The sequence below is a fragment of the Chiloscyllium punctatum genome, chromosome 50 (assembly GCF_047496795.1).
Source record: "Chiloscyllium punctatum isolate Juve2018m chromosome 50, sChiPun1.3, whole genome shotgun sequence".
Lineage (NCBI taxonomy): Eukaryota > Metazoa > Chordata > Chondrichthyes > Orectolobiformes > Hemiscylliidae > Chiloscyllium > Chiloscyllium punctatum.
In genome coordinates, this window is record NC_092788.1 from 28,042,495 (window position 1) to 28,060,324 (window position 17,830).

The 17,830-nt window shown below is 63.2% G+C and overlaps 1 protein-coding gene and 1 pseudogene across 2 annotated transcripts in view; both read left to right on the forward strand.

Moving 5' to 3' along the window:
• LOC140470097 (serine/threonine-protein kinase WNK3-like) overlaps positions 1 to 5,433 on the forward strand; it is an 80,569-nt gene extending 75,136 nt beyond the window's left edge. For both annotated transcript variants that reach the window (XM_072566533.1, XM_072566534.1), the window contains exon 22: positions 313 to 5,433. In XM_072566533.1, coding sequence (XP_072422634.1) covers positions 313 to 924 — 612 coding nt within the window. In that variant the 3' untranslated portion in view covers positions 925 to 5,433. The remainder of the gene's footprint in view (positions 1 to 312) is intronic.
• Positions 5,434 to 9,233: 3,800 nt separating this feature from the next.
• Positions 9,234 to 17,830, forward strand: part of LOC140470030 (constitutive coactivator of PPAR-gamma-like protein 1 homolog) — an 8,980-nt pseudogene continuing 383 nt past the window's right edge.

A 17,830-nucleotide genomic window follows, 5' to 3' on the forward strand; every position in this document is an offset into this window, starting at 1 on the left:
CACACCAATGGTCTCTATTTCTTCTTCCCCACACACCCCCTGCCCCCAGGGACAACATGGGAGTAAGATAAAAGCTCCCTCGGTACTGTCAAGGCGATAAAAGGGATTAGTCAAACAGCCCTTCCTGGGACAAGCCATCCCGGATTCAAACACACATTGTAAACGTCACGCCGGATCTTATACCCCATGACAGAAACGTCCTGGGATCGCACATCACACTGTCAGAAACATGGGTGTGGATGAGTGCAGGGTGGAGGGGGCTGAACTGCCACTTTGGTTTCCATGTTCTCCTCTCTTTCTCCTTTCCCACAGGGAGTCTCCCAATCGTGTACTGTCTGGATGGTGCCCACCTCGCAAGGTCAGGGGTCACAGCCTGCCGCCATTGCCCCGGCGAACTCTCACCCCAGCCCCACGGCTCCGTACTCCCTCCCACACCGGTGCCCGTACTCGGGGCTGGCCAGAGCAGCGTACCAGGCTCAGCGGGTCGGGCTGTCGGCCTGCTGTGGGCCCCCTCACGGGGCAGCTCCCCCCCCTCCTCCTCCTCCTCCCCCCCCCACACAGCCGCCTCTGCCACCAGCGGCCCCGTACCTGACTGGCGGCGGGGGGGGGAGCTGTTCAGACCTCAACAGCGGCAGCCCCACGCTCCAAGTGAGAGGCAGACGACAGGACGACGTCGAGAGAGAGAGAGAAGAGGACACCAGCCTCAGCAGACATCTCACTGCCGGCTGCAGAGAAGGGCGACCGAGTGGAGAAAGACCAGCCGCGATCCGAACGGCCCTCATCCCCAACCCCGCTCTCCCCAGCGGTACCCTGCACAGAGGGAGGGAGCCCGTTTACCAATTGAGGGTATCCTGCTGGAGTGGGGGTGTGGGGAGCGAGACAATGGCCTGTCATGCATCGGGCTGGATCCTCTGGTCTGGGTGAGGGGGGGGGGGGGGGGCGCTGAAGGGAGACCGAGGTGGGGTGGGGAGATTTTGTTTGTTTGTTTGTTTGTTTGTGCCTTCTTAACCAGCTCCCCCCTCTTCCCCGCCCTGCCTTCCCACACCCCCCCTCCCCACCGTCTTCCCCCAACCCAAACCTGCCACAGAGCCCAGGGTGAGCCATTCACAGAGACTGAATCCCCTCACTGTCTCTCTGTCAAAGCCGCGATCTCCCTGAGACACTGGGAATCGAATATCTCCCCCTGCACCTCCCTCCTCACACAAGCCCCAAAGAGGATCGCCTCTTACCCACCCTCTCCATGTTTCGGGGTTCAATGGGGTTCAATTTTTCTAAAAGGTGAACGCTCCAGGATTCCTCAGACTGTCCACTCCTCCTCCTCCCAGTGCCTGGCATCATCCTACAGGACCAGGGTTACCCTGTCCACACAGGCACGGCCCATTCCCGGGGTTACCCTGTCCACACAGGCACGGCCCATTCCCGGGGTTACCCTGTCCACACAGACACTCCCCCGTTCCCGGGGTTACCCTGTCCACACAGACACTCCCCATTCCCGGGGTTACCCTGTCCACACAGACACTCCCCGTTCCCGGGGTTAACCTGTCCACACAGGCACTCCCCGTTCCTGGGGTTACCCTGTCCATACAGACACTCCCCGTTCCCGGGGTTACCCTGTACACACAGACACTCCCCGTTCCCGGGGTTAACCTGTCCACACAGACACTCCCCGTTCCCGGGGTTAACCTGTCCACACAGGCATGGCCCGTTCCCGGGGTTACCCTGTCCACACAGGCACTCCCCGTTCCCGGGGTTACCCTGTCCATACAGACACTCCCCATTCCCGGGGTTACCCTGTCCACACAGACACTCCCCGTTCCCGGGGTTAACCTGTCCACACAGACACTCCCCGTTCCCGGGGTTACCCTGTCCACACAGGCATGGCCCGTTCCCGGGGTTACCCTGTCCACACAGGCACTCCCCGTTCCCGGGGTTACCCTGTCCATACAGACACTCCCCATTCCCGGGGTTACCCTGTCCACACAGACACTCCCCGTTCCCGGGGTTACCCTGTCCACACAGACACTCCCCGTTCCCGGGGTTACCCTGTACACACAGGCACTCCCCGTTCCCGGGGTTAACCTGTCCATACAGACACTCCCCGTTCCCGGGGTTACCCTGTACACACAGGCACTCCCCGTTCCCGGGGTTACCCTGTCCACACAGACACTCCCCGTTCCCGGGGTTACCCTGTCCACACAGACACTCCCCGTTCCCGGGGTTACCCTGTCCACACAGACACTCCCCGTTCCCGGGGTTACCCTGTCCACACAGACACTCCCCGTTCCCGGGGTTACCCTGTCCACACAGACACTCCCCGTTCCCGGGGTTAACCTGTCCATACAGACACTCCCCGTTCCCGGGGTTAACCTGTCCATACAGGCACTCCCCGTTCCCGGGGTTACCCTGTCCACACAGACACTCCCCATTCCCGGGGTTACCCTGTCCACACAGACACTCCCCGTTCCCGGGGTTACCCTGTCCACACAGGCACTCCCCGTTCCCGGGGTTAACCTGTCCACACAGGCATGGCCCGTTCCCGGGGTTAACCTGTCCATACAGACACTCCCCGTTCCTGGGGTTACCCTGTCCACACAGGCACTCCCCGTTCCCGGGGTTACCCTGTCCACACAGGCACTCCCCGTTCCCGGGGTTACCCTGTCCACACAGACACTCCCCGTTCCCGGGGTTACCCTGTCCACACAGACACTCCCCGTTCCCGGGGTTAACCTGTCCACACAGGCATGGCCCGTTCCCGGGGTTACCCTGTCCACACAGGCACTCCCCATTCCCGGGGTTACCCTGTCCCACACAGACACTCCCCGTTCCCGGGGTTACCCTGTCCACACAGGCACTCCCCGTTCCCGGGGTTACCCTGTCCACACAGGCATGGCCCGTTCCCGGGGTTACCCTGTCCACACAGGCACTCCCCGTTCCGGGGTTACCCTGTCCACCCAGGCACTCCGTTCTCCCAGCTTCTCCTCCTCTCCCCTCCCCCAGGTGTGTCTCTTCTCACCTTCTGCTCCAGCATCGTGTTTGGGAATAACTTACTTGAAAACGATGTTGTACTGAGGTGTGTGTGTGTGTGTGTGTGTATATGTGCGCTACATGTGCACGTGTTTTCTTTAGAGGAAATTTCTCTGTGCTTTCCATTTTCGGTCTGTGGTGGTATATCAGGTTTATTTTGTAAATTGAAGACGCCAGGTATTGTGCACAGATCCATGAGAGGCTGTAGTGGTTGGGAATCAACTTCTGTGAGTTTGTGACCTGAAGAACTGTAGATATGGACTTTCTGAATTGCTTCCCAACAATATAGTTGCTGAGGCGCGTTGCCTTGACTTTAATCCCCCAGCTGGGAGTGGGATTTGAAAAGAGGTGCTAACATCAGTGCCTTGATGTTGTGGGGTTTGAGTGCCTGAGAGTGAGGCAGACAGCTGCTGTGAGGCTCCCCGTGGTTTTCTGTTTCCCTGCTGTGACCCATCAATCCTGTCTGAGCAGACACCTAAAGCTTTGTTCTCTTTTCCCCCGTCTCAGTTTTCTGTCTGTCTCTCTGTTTCTCCCCCCCCCCCCCCCCCCCCCACCCAATAATGATCTTCCTTTCCCCTCTCCCATCCGGTTGTTGGTCCTGACCCACTCCTTGCCTTCAGAGCTCCATCTCTGTGTCCCCTGGCTATGCTCTGCTGCTTTTCGGAGGGTTCCCCATCCTGCCGGGTAACCATGGCCCAAGCTGACGAGACTGTGACCGACTACAGTCCAGTACCTTCCACCATCCTGCACCCTTCTTCCTTCCTTCCCTTCCTCCCTGAACGGTGGTGGGGTGGTTTGGGAATTCCATCTACAGCCGTGTTGCTACCCTTGTGACTATTCAACGCTGTGCTGTTGGATTATGAGCAGTGAGTTATTGGGTATTGAATTTTAACCTGTTGACTGGAACCCAGTTCCCAGGGGAGTGGAAGGCATTGTCTTGGGTGTGCAATGAACGGTGTAATGGGAGGGCCTGTGAGATGAGCCTGTCCTGTAGCTGCCTGACTCTGCCCCAGCATGGGAATTTGATCCTCCATGTGAGGCTGCATAATATTTCATCCCTTTCTATCTTAAACTGTGAAAGACAACCAGCAGTGTAGCTCCATGTTTCTGTCTTTGCAAATCTGCTTGTGTCTGTTTTTAGGAAATGCACTTTGTCCTTGAAGGTAGGCTGCAGTACTGGTGGGGACGGGTCTGTCTCTGTATAACACTGGGGTACAGTACTGGTGGGGACGGGTCTGTCCCTGTATAACACTGGGGTACAGTACTGGTGGGGACAGGTCTGTCCCTGGATAACACTGGGGTACAGTACTGGTGGGGACAGATCTGTCTCTGTATAACACTGGGGTACAGTACTGGTGGGGATGGGTCTGTCCCTGTATAACACTGGGGTACAGTACTGGTGGGGACGGGTCTGTCACTGTATAACACTGGGGTACAGTACTGGTGGGGACAGGTCTGTCACTGTATAACACTGGGGTACAGTACTGGTGGGGGACAGGTCTGCCCCTGTATAACACTGGGGTACAGTACTGGTGGGGACAGGTCATTGAAGTTTGAAACTAATCGAGTCTTGTGTATGCAACACAATGCAAACATTTGTGTACTGTAAATGTGAATATGAGTGAGTGCACTCGCTGAGCTTTAGTCAGAAGCCATTCTGTCATCTTCCATCTGGACCTTAGTGTGAGGGCTGAACCATGCTGTTGTCTCTGGGTGGTGCTGCGCTATGTTCCTGATTGAGAGAACGACATTTCAATATCAGTGCCTGTACCGTGTCGTGACTGTGACCCTTGCCCTCTGACACCGTGTACACGCAGTCCTCTCAAATGTACTTGCGTTTTATATCAAAAAAAGCACCCTGTAGACTTGCAGTGCCTCGATAATGACTCTTTGCAGTTTCGTTTCTCTCCCCCTCACCAGACCGGGGGGAATGGATTGCTTCTTGCTGCTCCCCGCTTTTGTGTGTGTGTGTGTATGTGGAGAGGTGTTGGGGGCAGACAAAGCTGACATCTCCAGTTGGCTGGATGTTTTGGAAGGGTTGCAATGGCTCCGAATCTCCGTCCCAGGCAGTTGTGTAACTTTGGCCAGCTCTGGAGGTACCAGCCACGGTATTTTCAGTTGGTGTGATGGCGAGCAGTTTGGACGGGGAACCAGATCAAGGTTGTGGTCTGTTGTACTCTCTGTTGGATGGATTGGGAGGATGGCAGTCTCTCATCCGTCCTCCTGTGTTAGCGAGGAGCGTTGACTAAAACAGTGTTACCGGTAAACTCAAACTGTGATTTTTCTTTTTTTTTTCCACCTCCCGTCTTTGTATGTTGGCTTTTGTGTTGCCTGCGAGCATTATTTTGTGTTTTTTTTTAAAGAAAAAGGAGAGATTATATACTGTGAAGTAAAACTGTTCTAAGTTGATGCCTCGTCTCTCCCCAGTTTGGGGTGGGTGGGGGGGGAAGAAAGAAATTTGTCCAAAAGTCAAAACATGCCTCAGATGTTTTAGCTGCATGTGGGAGCTGAGTTTTGTACCTTTGTAAAAATTAGAGGGAAGAGAGAGAGAGAAAACCTGACCAAATCTCTGTGTCAATTTCTTTGTCTCCTGGTTCAGTTTGTCAGAGGTTGCTGGTTTTCCCACGTGTGCACCCAGCCTGTTCACACTTTGATGGTGCCCGTGCGAAATATAAAACCCACGGCTTCAGTTGCGGGCAAAGGAAATCTATCGATACTTGCACACGTGACTCCAGACGCATCCCCGAAAGCCACGTCTTGGACTCGACTGCCCCTCTGAAACAGCCCTAGCGGTGGTGAGATTGGCTCGGGGTGGGGTGGGGTGGGGACCATTGCAGATGGGTCCACATTGCCAGACTGACATTGGTATGCAGGATAACAGTCCAGTTTAGCCACAGGAGGACCACCAACATGCTGAGTACAGAGGACCCATTGGCCTATCCTGACCGATGGTGGTTGAGTTATTTTAAACAGTGATCTGGAGCCTTCCTCCTACCAAAATCATTCAGGATTCGGATAAAGCTATATGGCCGATTGGGCTCATCCCTGCTATCCATCGACTGTCACATAACTGTCCTGTGTCTCAATGGATCCTGCCTCCAGATCTCCAGGCAGGCTTTCTTTAACCTTCCTCTCCAAAAGGAAAAAGTTTTTTTTTCTCCATATCGCACCTTGCTTCTTTACCTTGCAGGCAAATCTCAAATCACCTTGTGCCTCGCATGGTAAACCCTTCCACAGTATTGAAAAAAAAAACAAACTCAAGCAGCAATCTGGAGAGAAACTGAGTTAGCGTTTTATTTTCATCAGAACTTCAGTGCTCAATGAAAAGGTTCATTGAACGCATTCTCTCTGGGTCCATGGTACAGCAGCTACTGTGCCCAGAATCAGAAGAAACTACAGGAAGTGGGGACACCATATCACAATGCCATAAACGCCCTAGCTGCAATTAGCACATGGATCTCTTTTTTTTAAAAAAAAAATGTTTTCTTGCATTTAGATAATTTGGCATCCAATTCCAATCTTCAGAAGTTTGAATCCCAACTCTGGATAGAGTGCAAAACTGCAAAAGTGGAGGCAAGTCGAATACATTAATTCACATCGCCACAGGCTCCTGCAACAAACAGCACAACTTAACGGAAGGCACTGAGAGTTGCAGCCCAGCCCCTACATTACAGGTCCAAGTCCCAGTGGCTGAGTGTTCCCCGAGAAGGAGTACATCACCCAGCCTGCTCCTGTATCTGCACTCGACTGGAGTGGCCTGCTGGGAATTGTAGTCAGGTCAGGTTCCCCTCTCACCGCTGGAGGGGAACTCTGTTGACACCTGACCCACTCCCTCCCTAATACTGGCACCTTGTTATTGATGCCTGTTACCGCCCCTGACACTGACACCCCATTATGGACACCCAGCCCATCAGCAACTGCGCCCCAATTCTGATCACAGTTATAAGAAGGATCTTATTAAAAGCTGGAGAGGGTCAGAAGAGCTTTACCAGGATATTGCCAGGAATGGAGGGTTTGAGGTGGCAGGAGACTGGGACTTTGCTGAAGTGTAGAAGATTGAGGGGTGACCCTTAGAGGTTTATAAAATCATGAGGGGTAGAAAGAAGGTAAATGGCAGATGTCTTTTCCCCAGGGTGGGGGATTTCAAGAATAGGGGGCATGTTTTTAAGATGAGAGGAGAAAGGTTTAGAATGAACATGAGGAGTAATTGTTTTAACACAGAAGGTGGTTCACGGGTGGAATGAGCTTCCTGAGGAAGTCGCAGCTGTGTGTACAGTTACAACATTAAAGACACTTGGATAAGTACATGAAAAGGAAAGGGGTGGTGGGATACGGTCCAGGAGCAGTTTGTGGTCAACATGGGCTGGTTGGACCAAAGGGTCTGTTTCCGTGCTGTATGACCACCTAGCACCTGCCCTGTTGCAGAAAACCCGAACAACTGTCACCATGCTTGACATTCTCACACCTCACCCCTTCTTATGTGATAACCCCACAACAATTAGCACCTTGTTTTTCAACTCTTATTTTCTAATCAACCTGATCAGGGACATAAGAAGCAGGTGGGAATTGAAGCTGGGTCTCTTGGCTCGGTGGTGGATATACTGGCACTGCGGTCCACGCTCTGTCCAGTGGGCTGCCATCTTACCCAGAGACTGGATTTGTTGGCGAAAAGCTAAGAACTGCAGCTGGCTGTAAATCAAGAGAAAAACAAATTGCTGCAAAAGCTCAGCAAGTCTTGCAGCATCTCTGGATAAAAATCGAATAAAGTTTCGGGTAGAGTGAACCTTCCTCAGATGCTGGTGGACGTGCTGAGGTTTTTGAACATTTGTCATTAGGTTTGTTGAGTGTGAATGGTGGGAGTTTGGGTCCCTGTCTTCCATTGACATGAAGTGGGGGGCGGGGGGGAGATCAGGCTAAAGGGGACAACCACCTTGGTTGGGCCTCGCCTACTACCTTACACAAGTTTATAAAATCAAGAAGGGGCAGGGAGAGGGTAAATCCACAAAGTCGATGGGGGTGAGGGAGTCCAACACGAGAGCAACATAGAGTTAGGGTGAAAGGGGAACGATTTAATCCCCTTGAACCACCACTCCAACCCGGATGGCCTGAAAGAAGGCGATTGTAGTCCTTTCACCCCTGGCCCCTCCTTTAAATCCAATTGGGCGTGGGGCAGGTGCGAACTACACAACCCATAATCCATAGCGAAGCACGTCAAAGACGGTCTCGCGACAGGCAGGTCAGGAAGAAAGGCACGATGGGAATTCTAGTCCCTTCATTGACGCCAATGAAGCAAGCAAATACGTCCGTCCGTGATGCAACATGTGGCACGGTGAGGTTACGGTCGGGCGAGCATGATGGGAGTTGTAGTCCAGCTGGGCCAGAACGTTCCGTCCATCCAAGTGGGCGGTGCAAACTACATATCCCATCATGCAGCGCAAAGCGCGTCAACTATAGGCCCACGGACGCCATCGTTGGGAAACGGGGTAGCAAGACAGGACGTCTCCTTAAACAAGATCTCCTGTGGGCACCAATGGGAGGAAGGCCGTGGGTGGAACTACATATCCCATCATGCATCGCCAAACACGTCGGTGTTGGACTGGGGTGAACAGAGTTGAAAGAAAATCACAATGGTTATGGTTCAATATAAATCTGCTGGGCGGTACCCAATGTGTTCCGTGATGTCTAACATATGTCAAGAACGGCTACCCAATCGTTAAAGGGTGGGTTACGAGAGAGCCGGACGCGGATTGTAGTCTCCTTCTCCCAGACCCTCCATGGCTGCTAATGGGAGGAGACGGAGGGCGGAACTACATATCCCGTCATGCACCACCAAACACGCCAAGAAGGGGGGGCGCAAGAGAGCCCGACGGGGGGGGGGTTGCAGTCTCCTTCACCCCACACGCTCCATGGACTCCAATAGAGGAAAAGGGGGGCAGCGGAGAACTACAGGTCCCATCATGCCTCGCGGACGGCCGCCAGCGGTTGGAGAAACGGAGGAGGAGGAGAGGGCGACAGATTCCCGCCACGCCTCGACAGAAAGCCCGACGGGAACCGTAGTCCCCTCAGCGCCGCCGACCTCATTGGCTACAACGCGCGGGGGAGGGGGGCGGGAACTACAACTCCCGTGAGCCCCCGGGAGGGGAGGGCGAGAGAGGCGGGTTGACAACAATCTATATATATATATATATATATATATAAAAACACACCATTTTTTTTCCCTCCCTCCTCCCGTCGCCTCTTTTCCCCCTTTTTCTCTCTCATTTATTTCCCCCCCCGTTTTAATCACCGTCGCCTGAGGCGGAGGGAGGGGGGGGGAAGGAAAATATATATTTTATTCTCTCCTCACCCGCCCCCCCCTCAACATCCAATTCGGTTTTTTTTCAAAATCCAACCTTTTTTTTCAAATTCCGACCGTTTTTTTTCAAAATCCAACGGTTTTTTTCCAATTCCAACCGTTTTTTTTTCAAAATCCAACCGTCTTTTTCCAAATCCCGACCGTTTTTTTTTCAAATTCCGACCGTTTTTTTTCAAAATCCAACCGTTTTTTTCCAATTCCGACCGTTTTTTTTTCAAATTCCAACCGTTTTTTTTCAAATTCCGACCGTTTTTTTTCAAATTCCAACCGTTTTTTTTCCCACTTTCTCCTCTTTCCCCCCCCCCCCCCCAAAAAAAATGGGAGTCCAGGGTTTTCAGGAATTTATCGAGAAACACTGCGCGGCGGCGGTGGTGCCGGTGGAGTTGCAGAAGTTAGCCCGGGCCGCCCGCCACCGGGCCTCGGGCCTCAGGCCCGGGCTAGGCCCCAGGCCTGGGCTAGGCCCCGGGCCTGGTTTCCCGCCTCCGCCGCCGCCGCCGCCGCCTCCCCCTCCGCCGCCTTCCCCCCCCCGCCGCGCCCCCCCTCCGCCTGCTGCTGGACGCCGAGACCGGCCTGCACCGCCTGTACGGCGGCTCCTTCACCGACTGGGTGAGCGGCGGCCAGTGGAACCAGACCCTGGCCTACCTGGCGTCGCTGGCCGCCGCCTGCCGGGCCGCCGGCCTCGAGCTGGTGGTCGCCTTCGACGGCGCGCTGGCCAAGGGCCGCCTGCCCGACTGGTGCCGCCGCCAGAGCCAGGCCCGGCACAGCGCGCAGCTCGTGGCCAACCACGTCCGCAGCCGCGGCACCCCGCCGCCCCGGGTCTGGTTCCTGCCGCCCCCCTGCCTGGCCCACTGTGTCCGGCTGGCCCTGCTCCGCTTCCGCGTCCAGGTAAGGGGGGGGGGGGGGAGGGGAGAGGCGGGGGGGAGAGGGGGGGGGGGGGAGGGGAGAGGCGGGGGGGAGAGTGGGGGGGGGAGAGGGGGGGGGGGGGGGAGGGGAGAGGCGGGGGGGGAGAGTGGGGGGGGGACAGGGGAGAGAGGGGGGGGGGTCAGGGACAGGGGAGGGGGGGGGGGGGGGGGACAGGGGAGGGGGGGGGGGGGGACAGGGGAGAGGGGGGGGGGGGACAGGGGAGAGAGGGGGGGGGGTCAGGGACAGGGGAGGGGGGGGGGGGGACAGGGGAGAGAGGGGGGGGGGTCAGGGACAGGGGAGGGGGGGGGGGGGGGACAGGGGAGAGAGGGGGGGGGGGGACAGGGGAGAGAGGGGGGGGGGTCAGGGACAGGGGAGGGGGGGGGGGACAGGGGAGAGAGGGGGGGACAGGGGGGGAGAGAGGGGGGGGGACAGGGGGGAGAGGGGGGGGGGGACAGGGACAGGGGAGAGAGGGGGGGGGGTCGGGGACAGGGGAGAGAGGGGGGGGGTCAGGGACAGGGGAGAGAGGGGGGGGACAGGGGAGAGAGGGGGGGGGACAGGGGAGAGAGGGGGGGACAGGGGAGAGAGGGGGGGACAGGGGGGAGAGAGGGGGGGGGACAGGGGGGAGAGGGGGGGGACAGGGACAGGGGAGAGAGGGGGGGGGGTCGGGGACAGGGGAGAGAGGGGGGGGGACAGGGACAGGGGAGAGAGGGGGGGGACAGGGGAGAGAGGGGGGGACAGGGGGGAGAGAGGGGGGGGGACAGGGGGGAGAGGGGGGGGGGACAGGGACAGGGGAGAGAGGGGGGGGACAGGGGAGAGAGGGGGGGGGACAGGGGAGAGAGGGGGGGGGGACAGGGGAGAGAGGGGGGGGGGGACAGGGGAGAGAGGGGGGGGTCAGGGGAGAGAGGGGGGGGGGTCAGGGGAGAGAGGGGGGGGTCAGGGGAGAGAGGGGGGGGTCAGGGGAGAGAGGGGGGGGTCAGGGGAGAGAGGGGGGGGTCAGGGGAGAGAGGGGGGGGGGTCAGGGACAGGGGAGAGAGGGGGGGGGACAGGGGAGAGGGGGGGTCAGGGACAGGGGAGAGAGGGGGGGGGTCAGGGACAGGGGAGAGAGGGGGGGGTCAGGGACAGGGGAGAGAGGGGGGGGGGTCGGGGACAGGGGAGAGAGGGGGGGGGACAGGGACAGGGGAGAGAGGGGGGGGACAGGGGAGAGAGGGGGGGACAGGGGGGAGAGAGGGGGGGGGACAGGGGGGAGAGGGGGGGGGACAGGGACAGGGGAGAGAGGGGGGGGGACAGGGGAGAGAGGGGGGGGACAGGGGAGAGAGGGGGGGGGGACAGGGGAGAGAGGGGGGGGGGACAGGGGAGAGAGGGGGGGGGGACAGGGGAGAGAGGGGGGGGGTCAGGGGAGAGAGGGGGGGGGTCAGGGGAGAGAGGGGGGGGGTCAGGGGAGAGAGGGGGGGGTCAGGGGAGAGAGGGGGGGGGTCAGGGGAGAGAGGGGGGGGTCAGGGGAGAGAGGGGGGGGGTCAGGGGAGAGAGGGGGGGGGTCAGGGACAGGGGAGAGAGGGGGGGGACAGGGGAGAGGGGGGGGTCAGGGACAGGGGAGAGAGGGGGGGGTCAGGGACAGGGGAGAGAGGGGGGGGTCAGGGACAGGGGAGAGAGGGGGGGGTCAGGGACAGGGGAGAGAGGGGGGGGGGGGGTCAGGGACAGGGGAGAGAGGGGGGGGGTCAGGGACAGGGGAGAGAGGGGGGGGGGTCAGGGACAGGGGAGAGAGGGGGGGGGGTCAGGGACAGGGGAGAGAGGGGGGGGGGTCAGGGACAGGGGAGAGAGGGGGGGGGTCAGGGACAGGGGAGAGAGGGGGGGGGACAGGGGAGAGAGGGGGGGGGGTCGGGGACAGGGGAGAGAGGGGGGGGGGTCGGGGACAGGGGAGAGAGGGGGGGGACAGGGGAGAGAGGGGGGGGGGTCGGGGACAGGGGAGAGAGGGGGGGGGTCGGGGACAGGGGAGAGAGGGGGGGGGGTCGGGGACAGGGGAGAGAGGGGGGGGGTCGGGGACAGGGGAGAGAGGGGGGGGGTCAGGGACAGGGGAGAGAGGGGGGGGGTCAGGGACAGGGGAGAGAGGGGGGGGGTCAGGGACAGGGGAGAGAGGGGGGGGACAGGGGAGAGAGGGGGGGGGTCGGGGACAGGGGAGAGAGGGGGGGGACAGGGGAGAGAGGGGGGGGGTCGGGGACAGGGGAGAGAGGGGGGGGGTCGGGGACAGGGGAGAGAGGGGGGGGGGTCGGGGACAGGGGAGAGAGGGGGGGGGTCAGGGACAGGGGAGAGAGGGGGGGGACAGGGGAGAGAGGGGGGGGGTCGGGGACAGGGGAGAGAGGGGGGGGGACAGGGGAGAGAGGGGGGGGGTCGGGGACAGGGGAGAGAGGGGGGGGGTCGGGGACAGGGGAGAGAGGGGGGGGGTCGGGGACAGGGGAGAGAGGGGGGGGGTCGGGGACAGGGGAGAGAGGGGGGGGGTCGGGGACAGGGGAGAGAGGGGGGGGGTCAGGGACAGGGGAGAGAGGGGGGGGACAGGGGGGAGAGAGGGGGGGGACAGGGGGGAGAGAGAGGGGGGGGACAGGGGGGAGAGAGAGGGGGGGACAGGGGGGAGAGAGAGGGGGGGACAGGGGGGAGAGAGAGGTGGGGACAGGGGGGAGAGAGAGGGGGGGGACAGGGGGGAGAGAGAGGGGGGGACAGGGGGGAGAGAGAGGGGGGGACAGGGGGGGGAGAGAGGGGGACAGGGACAGGGGAGAGAGGGGGGGGGTCGGGGACAGGGGAGAGAGGGGGGGGACAGGGGAGAGAGGGGGGGGACAGGGGGGAGAGAGGGGGGGGACAGGGGGGAGAGAGGGGGGGGGACAGGGGGGAGAGAGAGGGGGGGACAGGGGGGAGAGAGAGGGGGGGACAGGGGGGAGAGAGAGGGGGGGGACAGGGGGGAGAGAGAGGGGGGGGACAGGGGGGAGAGAGAGGGGGGGGACAGGGGGGAGAGAGAGGGGGGGACAGGGGGGAGAGAGAGGGGGGGACGGGGGGGGGAGAGAGGGGGACAGGGACAGGGGAGAGAGGGGGGGGGGTCGGGGACAGGGGAGAGAGGGGGGTGGACAGGGGAGAGAGGGGGGGGACAGGGGAGAGAGGGGGGGGACAGGGGAGAGAGGGGGGGGACAGGGGGGAGAGAGAGGGGGGGACAGGGGGGAGAGAGGGGGGGACAGGGGGGAGAGAGGGGGGGGAGAGGGGGGGAGAGAGGGGGGGACAGGGGGGGGGGAGAGGGGGGGACGGGGGGGGGAGAGGGGGGGACAGGGGGGGGGGAGAGAGGGGGGGGACGGGGGGGGGGAGAGGGGGGGACAGGGGAGAGAGAGGGGGGGACAGGGGGGGGGGGAGAGAGGGGGGGACGGGGGGGGGGAGAGGGGGGGACAGGGGAGAGAGAGGGGGGGACAGGGGGGGGGGGAGAGAGGGGGGGACGGGGGGGGGGAGAGGGGGGGACAGGGGAGAGAGAGGGGGGGGGTCGGGGACAGGGGAGAGAGGGGGGGGGGGGTCGGGGACAGGGGAGGGGGGGGGACAGGGAGAGAGGGGGGGACAGGGGAGAGAGGGGGGGGACAGGGGAGAGAGGGGGGGGTCGGGGACAGGGGAGAGAGGGGGGGGTCGGGGACAGGGGAGAGAGGGGGGGGTCGGGGACAGGGGAGAGAGGGGGGGGTCGGGGACAGGGGAGAGAGGGGGGACAGGGGAGAGAGGGGGGACAGGGGAGAGAGGGGGGACAGGGGAGAGAGAGGGGGGACAGGGGAGAGAGAGGGGGGACAGGGGAGAGAGAGGGGGGACAGGGGAGAGAGAGGGGGGGGACAGGGGAGAGAGGGGGGGGTCGGGGACAGGGGAGAGAGGGGGGGGGTCGGGGACAGGGGAGAGAGGGGGGGGGTCGGGGACAGGGGAGAGAGGGGGGGGTCGGGGACAGGGGAGAGAGGGGGGGGTCGGGGACAGGGGAGAGAGGGGGGGGGTCGGGGACAGGGGAGAGAGGGGGGGGACAGGGGAGAGAGGGGGGGGACAGGGGGAGAGAGGGGGGGACAGGGGAGAGAGAGGGGGGGTCAGGGACAGGGGAGAGGGGGGGGTCAGGGACAGGGGAGAGAGGGGGGGACAGGGGAGAGAGGAGGGGAGAGGGGGGGTTCAGGGAGAGGGGGGGGGGTCAGGGACAGGGGAGAGAGGGGGGGGGGTCAGGGACAGGGGAGAGGGGGGGGGTCAGGGACAGGGGAGAGGGGGGGGGTCAGGACAGGGGAGAGAGGGGGGGACGGGGGAGAGGGGGGACAGGGGGGAGAGAGGGGGGACAGGGGAGAGAGAGGGGGGGGTCAGGGACAGGGGAGGGGGGGGGGGGACAGGGGAGGGGGGGGGGGACAGGGGAGAGGGGGGGGGGGACAGGGGAGAGGGGGGGGGGGACAGGGGAGAGGGGGGGGGGGGACAGGGGAGAGGGGGGGGGGACAGGGGAGAGAGGGGGGGGGACAGGGGAGAGAGGGGGGGGGACAGGGGAGAGAGGGGGGGGGACAGGGAGAGAGGGGGGGGGACAGGGGAGAGAGGGGGGGGGACAGGGGAGAGAGGGGGGGGACAGGGGAGAGGGGGGGGGGTCAGGGACAGGGGAGAGGGGGGGGGTCAGGGACAGGGGAGAGAGGGGGGGGGACAGGGGAGAGAGGGGGGGACAGGGGAGAGGGGGGGGGGTCAGGGACAGGGGAGAGGGGGGGGGTCAGGGACAGGGGAGAGAGGGGGGGGGTCAGGGACAGGGGAGAGAGGGGGGGGACAGGGGAGAGAGGGGGGGACAGGGGAGGACAGGAGAGGGGGGGGACAGGGGAGAGGGGGGGGGACAGGGGAGAGAGGGGGGGGGACAGGGAGAGAGGGGGGGGGACAGGGGAGAGGGGGGGGGGGACAGGGGAGAGAGGGGGGGGGGACAGGGGAGAGAGGGGGGGGGGACAGGGGAGAGGGGGGGGGAGGGAGAGGGGGGGGGAGGGGGGGGGGGGGGACAGGGGAGAGAGGGGGGGGGAGGGGAGAGAGGGGGGGGGAGGGGGAGAGGGGGGGGGGACAGGGGAGAGAGGGGGGGGGGACAGGGGAGAGAGGGGGGGGGGACAGGGGAGAGAGGGGGGGGACAGGGGAGAGAGGGGGGGGGACAGGGGAGAGAGGGGGGGGGACAGGGGAGAGAGGGGGGGGACAGGGGACAGGGAGAGAGGGGGGGACAGGGGAGAGAGGGGGGGACAGGGAGAGAGGGGGGGGACAGGGGAGAGGGGGGGGACAGGGGAGAGAGGGGGGGGGTCAGGGACAGGGGAGAGAGGGGGGGGTCAGGGACAGGGGAGAGGGGGGGGGACAGGGGAGAGAGGGGGGACAGGGGAGAGAGGGGGGGGGTCAGGGACAGGGGAGAGAGGGGGGGGGTCAGGGACAGGGGAGAGGGGGGGGACAGGGGAGGGGGGGGGAACAGGGACAGGGGAGAGAGGGGGGGGTCAGGGACAGGGGAGAGGGGGGGGACAGGGGAGAGAGAGGGGGGGGTCAGGGACAGGGGAGAGAGGGGGGGACAGGGGAGAGGGGGGGGTTCAGGGAGAGGGGGGGGGTCAGGGACAGGGAGAGGGGGGGGTCAGGGACAGGGGAGAGAGGGGGGACAGGGGGGAGAGAGGGGGGGACAGGGGGGAGAGAGGGGGGACAGGGGAGAGAGAGGGGGGGGTCAGGGACAGGGGAGAGGGGGGGGGACAGGGAGAGAGGGGGGGGACAGGGGAGAGAGGGGGGGGGTCAGGGGAGAGAGGGGGGGACAGGGGAGGGGGGGGGGTCAGGGACAGGGGAGAGAGGGGGGGGTCAGGGACAGGGGAGAGAGGGGGGGGTCAGGGACAGGGGGGGGGCAGGGACGGGGGGGGGGGGGTCAGGGACAGGGGAGAGAGGGGGGGGACAGGGGAGGGGGGGGGGGGTCAGGGACAGGGGAGAGGGGGGGGACAGGGGGGAGAGGGGGGGGACAGGGACAGGGGAGGGGGGGGGGTCAGGGACAGGGGAGAGGGGGGGGACAGGGGGGAGAGGGGGGGGACAGGGACAGGGGAGAGGGGGGGGGGTCAGGGACAGGGGAGAGAGGGGGGGGGGTCAGGGACAGGGGAGAGGGGGGGGACAGGGGGGAGAGGGGGGGGACAGGGACAGGGGAGAGGGGGGGGGGTCAGGGACAGGGGAGAGAGGGGGGGGGGGTCAGGGACAGGGGAGAGAGGGGGGGGGGTCTGGGACAGGGGAGAGGGGGGGGGGGTCAGGGACAGGGGAGAGAGGGGGGGGGGTCAGGGACAGGGGAGAGGGGGGGGGGTCAGGGACAGGGGGAGAGGGGGGGGGGTCAGGGACAGGGGAGAGAGGGGGGGGGGGTCAGGGACAGGGGAGAGAGGGGGGGGGGGTCAGGGACAGGGGAGAGAGGGGGGGGGGTCAGGGACAGGGGAGAGAGGGGGGGGGGTCAGGGACAGGGGGAGAGGAGGGGGGGGGGGGGGGGGGTCAGGGACAGGGGAGAGAGGGGGGGGGTCAGGGACAGGGGAGAGAGGGGGGGGTCAGTGACGGGGGGCCGGGGGGTGTCAGTGACGGGGGGCCGGGGGGTGTCAGTGACGGGGGGCCGGGGGGTGTCAGTGACGGGGGGCCGGGGGGTGTCAGTGACGGGGGGCCGGGGGGTGTCAGTGACGGGGAGCGGGGGGGGGTCAGTGACAGGCCTGTATTATTGAGGTGTCTGACGGGGAGCGGGGGCGGGGTCGGTGACTGGGAGCAGGCGGTCAGTGACGGGGAGCAGGAGGGTGTCAGTGACGGGGAGCGGGGGGGTCAGTGACAGGCCTGTATTATTGAGGTGTCTGACGGGGAGCGGGGTGGGGTCAGTGAAGTGCAGCGGGGGGGGGGGTCGGTGACGGGCCTGAATTATTGAGGTGTCTGTGACGGGGATCGGGGGGTGTCAGTGAGAGGCCTGTATTATTGGGGTGTCAGTGACGGGGAGTAGGGGGGTGTCAGTGACGGGAGCAGGGGTTGTCAGTGACGGGGAGCGGGGGTTGTCAGTGACGGGGAGCATGGGGGTGTCAGTGACGGCGAGCGGGGGGTGTCAGTGACTGGGAGCGGGCGGTCAGTGACGGGGAGTGGGGGGGGTCAGTGACAGGCCTGTATTATTGGGGGGTCAGTGACGGGGAGCGGGGGGTCAGTGACAGGCCTGTATTATTGGGGTGTCAGTGACAGGCCTGTATTATTGGGGGGGTCAGTGACAGGGAGCGGGGGGTGTCCCTGATGGGCCTGTATTATTGGGGGGTCAGTGACGGGGAGCGGGGGTGTCAGTGACAGGCCTGTATTATTGGGGTGTCAGTGACAGGCCTGTATTATTGGGGTGTCAGTGACAGGGAGCGGGGGGGTCAGTGACAGGCCTGTATTATTGGGGTGTCAGTGACAGGCCTGTATTATTGAGGTGTCTGACGGGGAGCGGGGTGTCCCTGATGGGCCTGTATTATTGGGGTGTCAGTGATGGGGAGCGGGGGTGTCCCTGATGGGCCTGTATTATTGGGGGGTCAGTGACAGGGAGCGGGGGGTGTC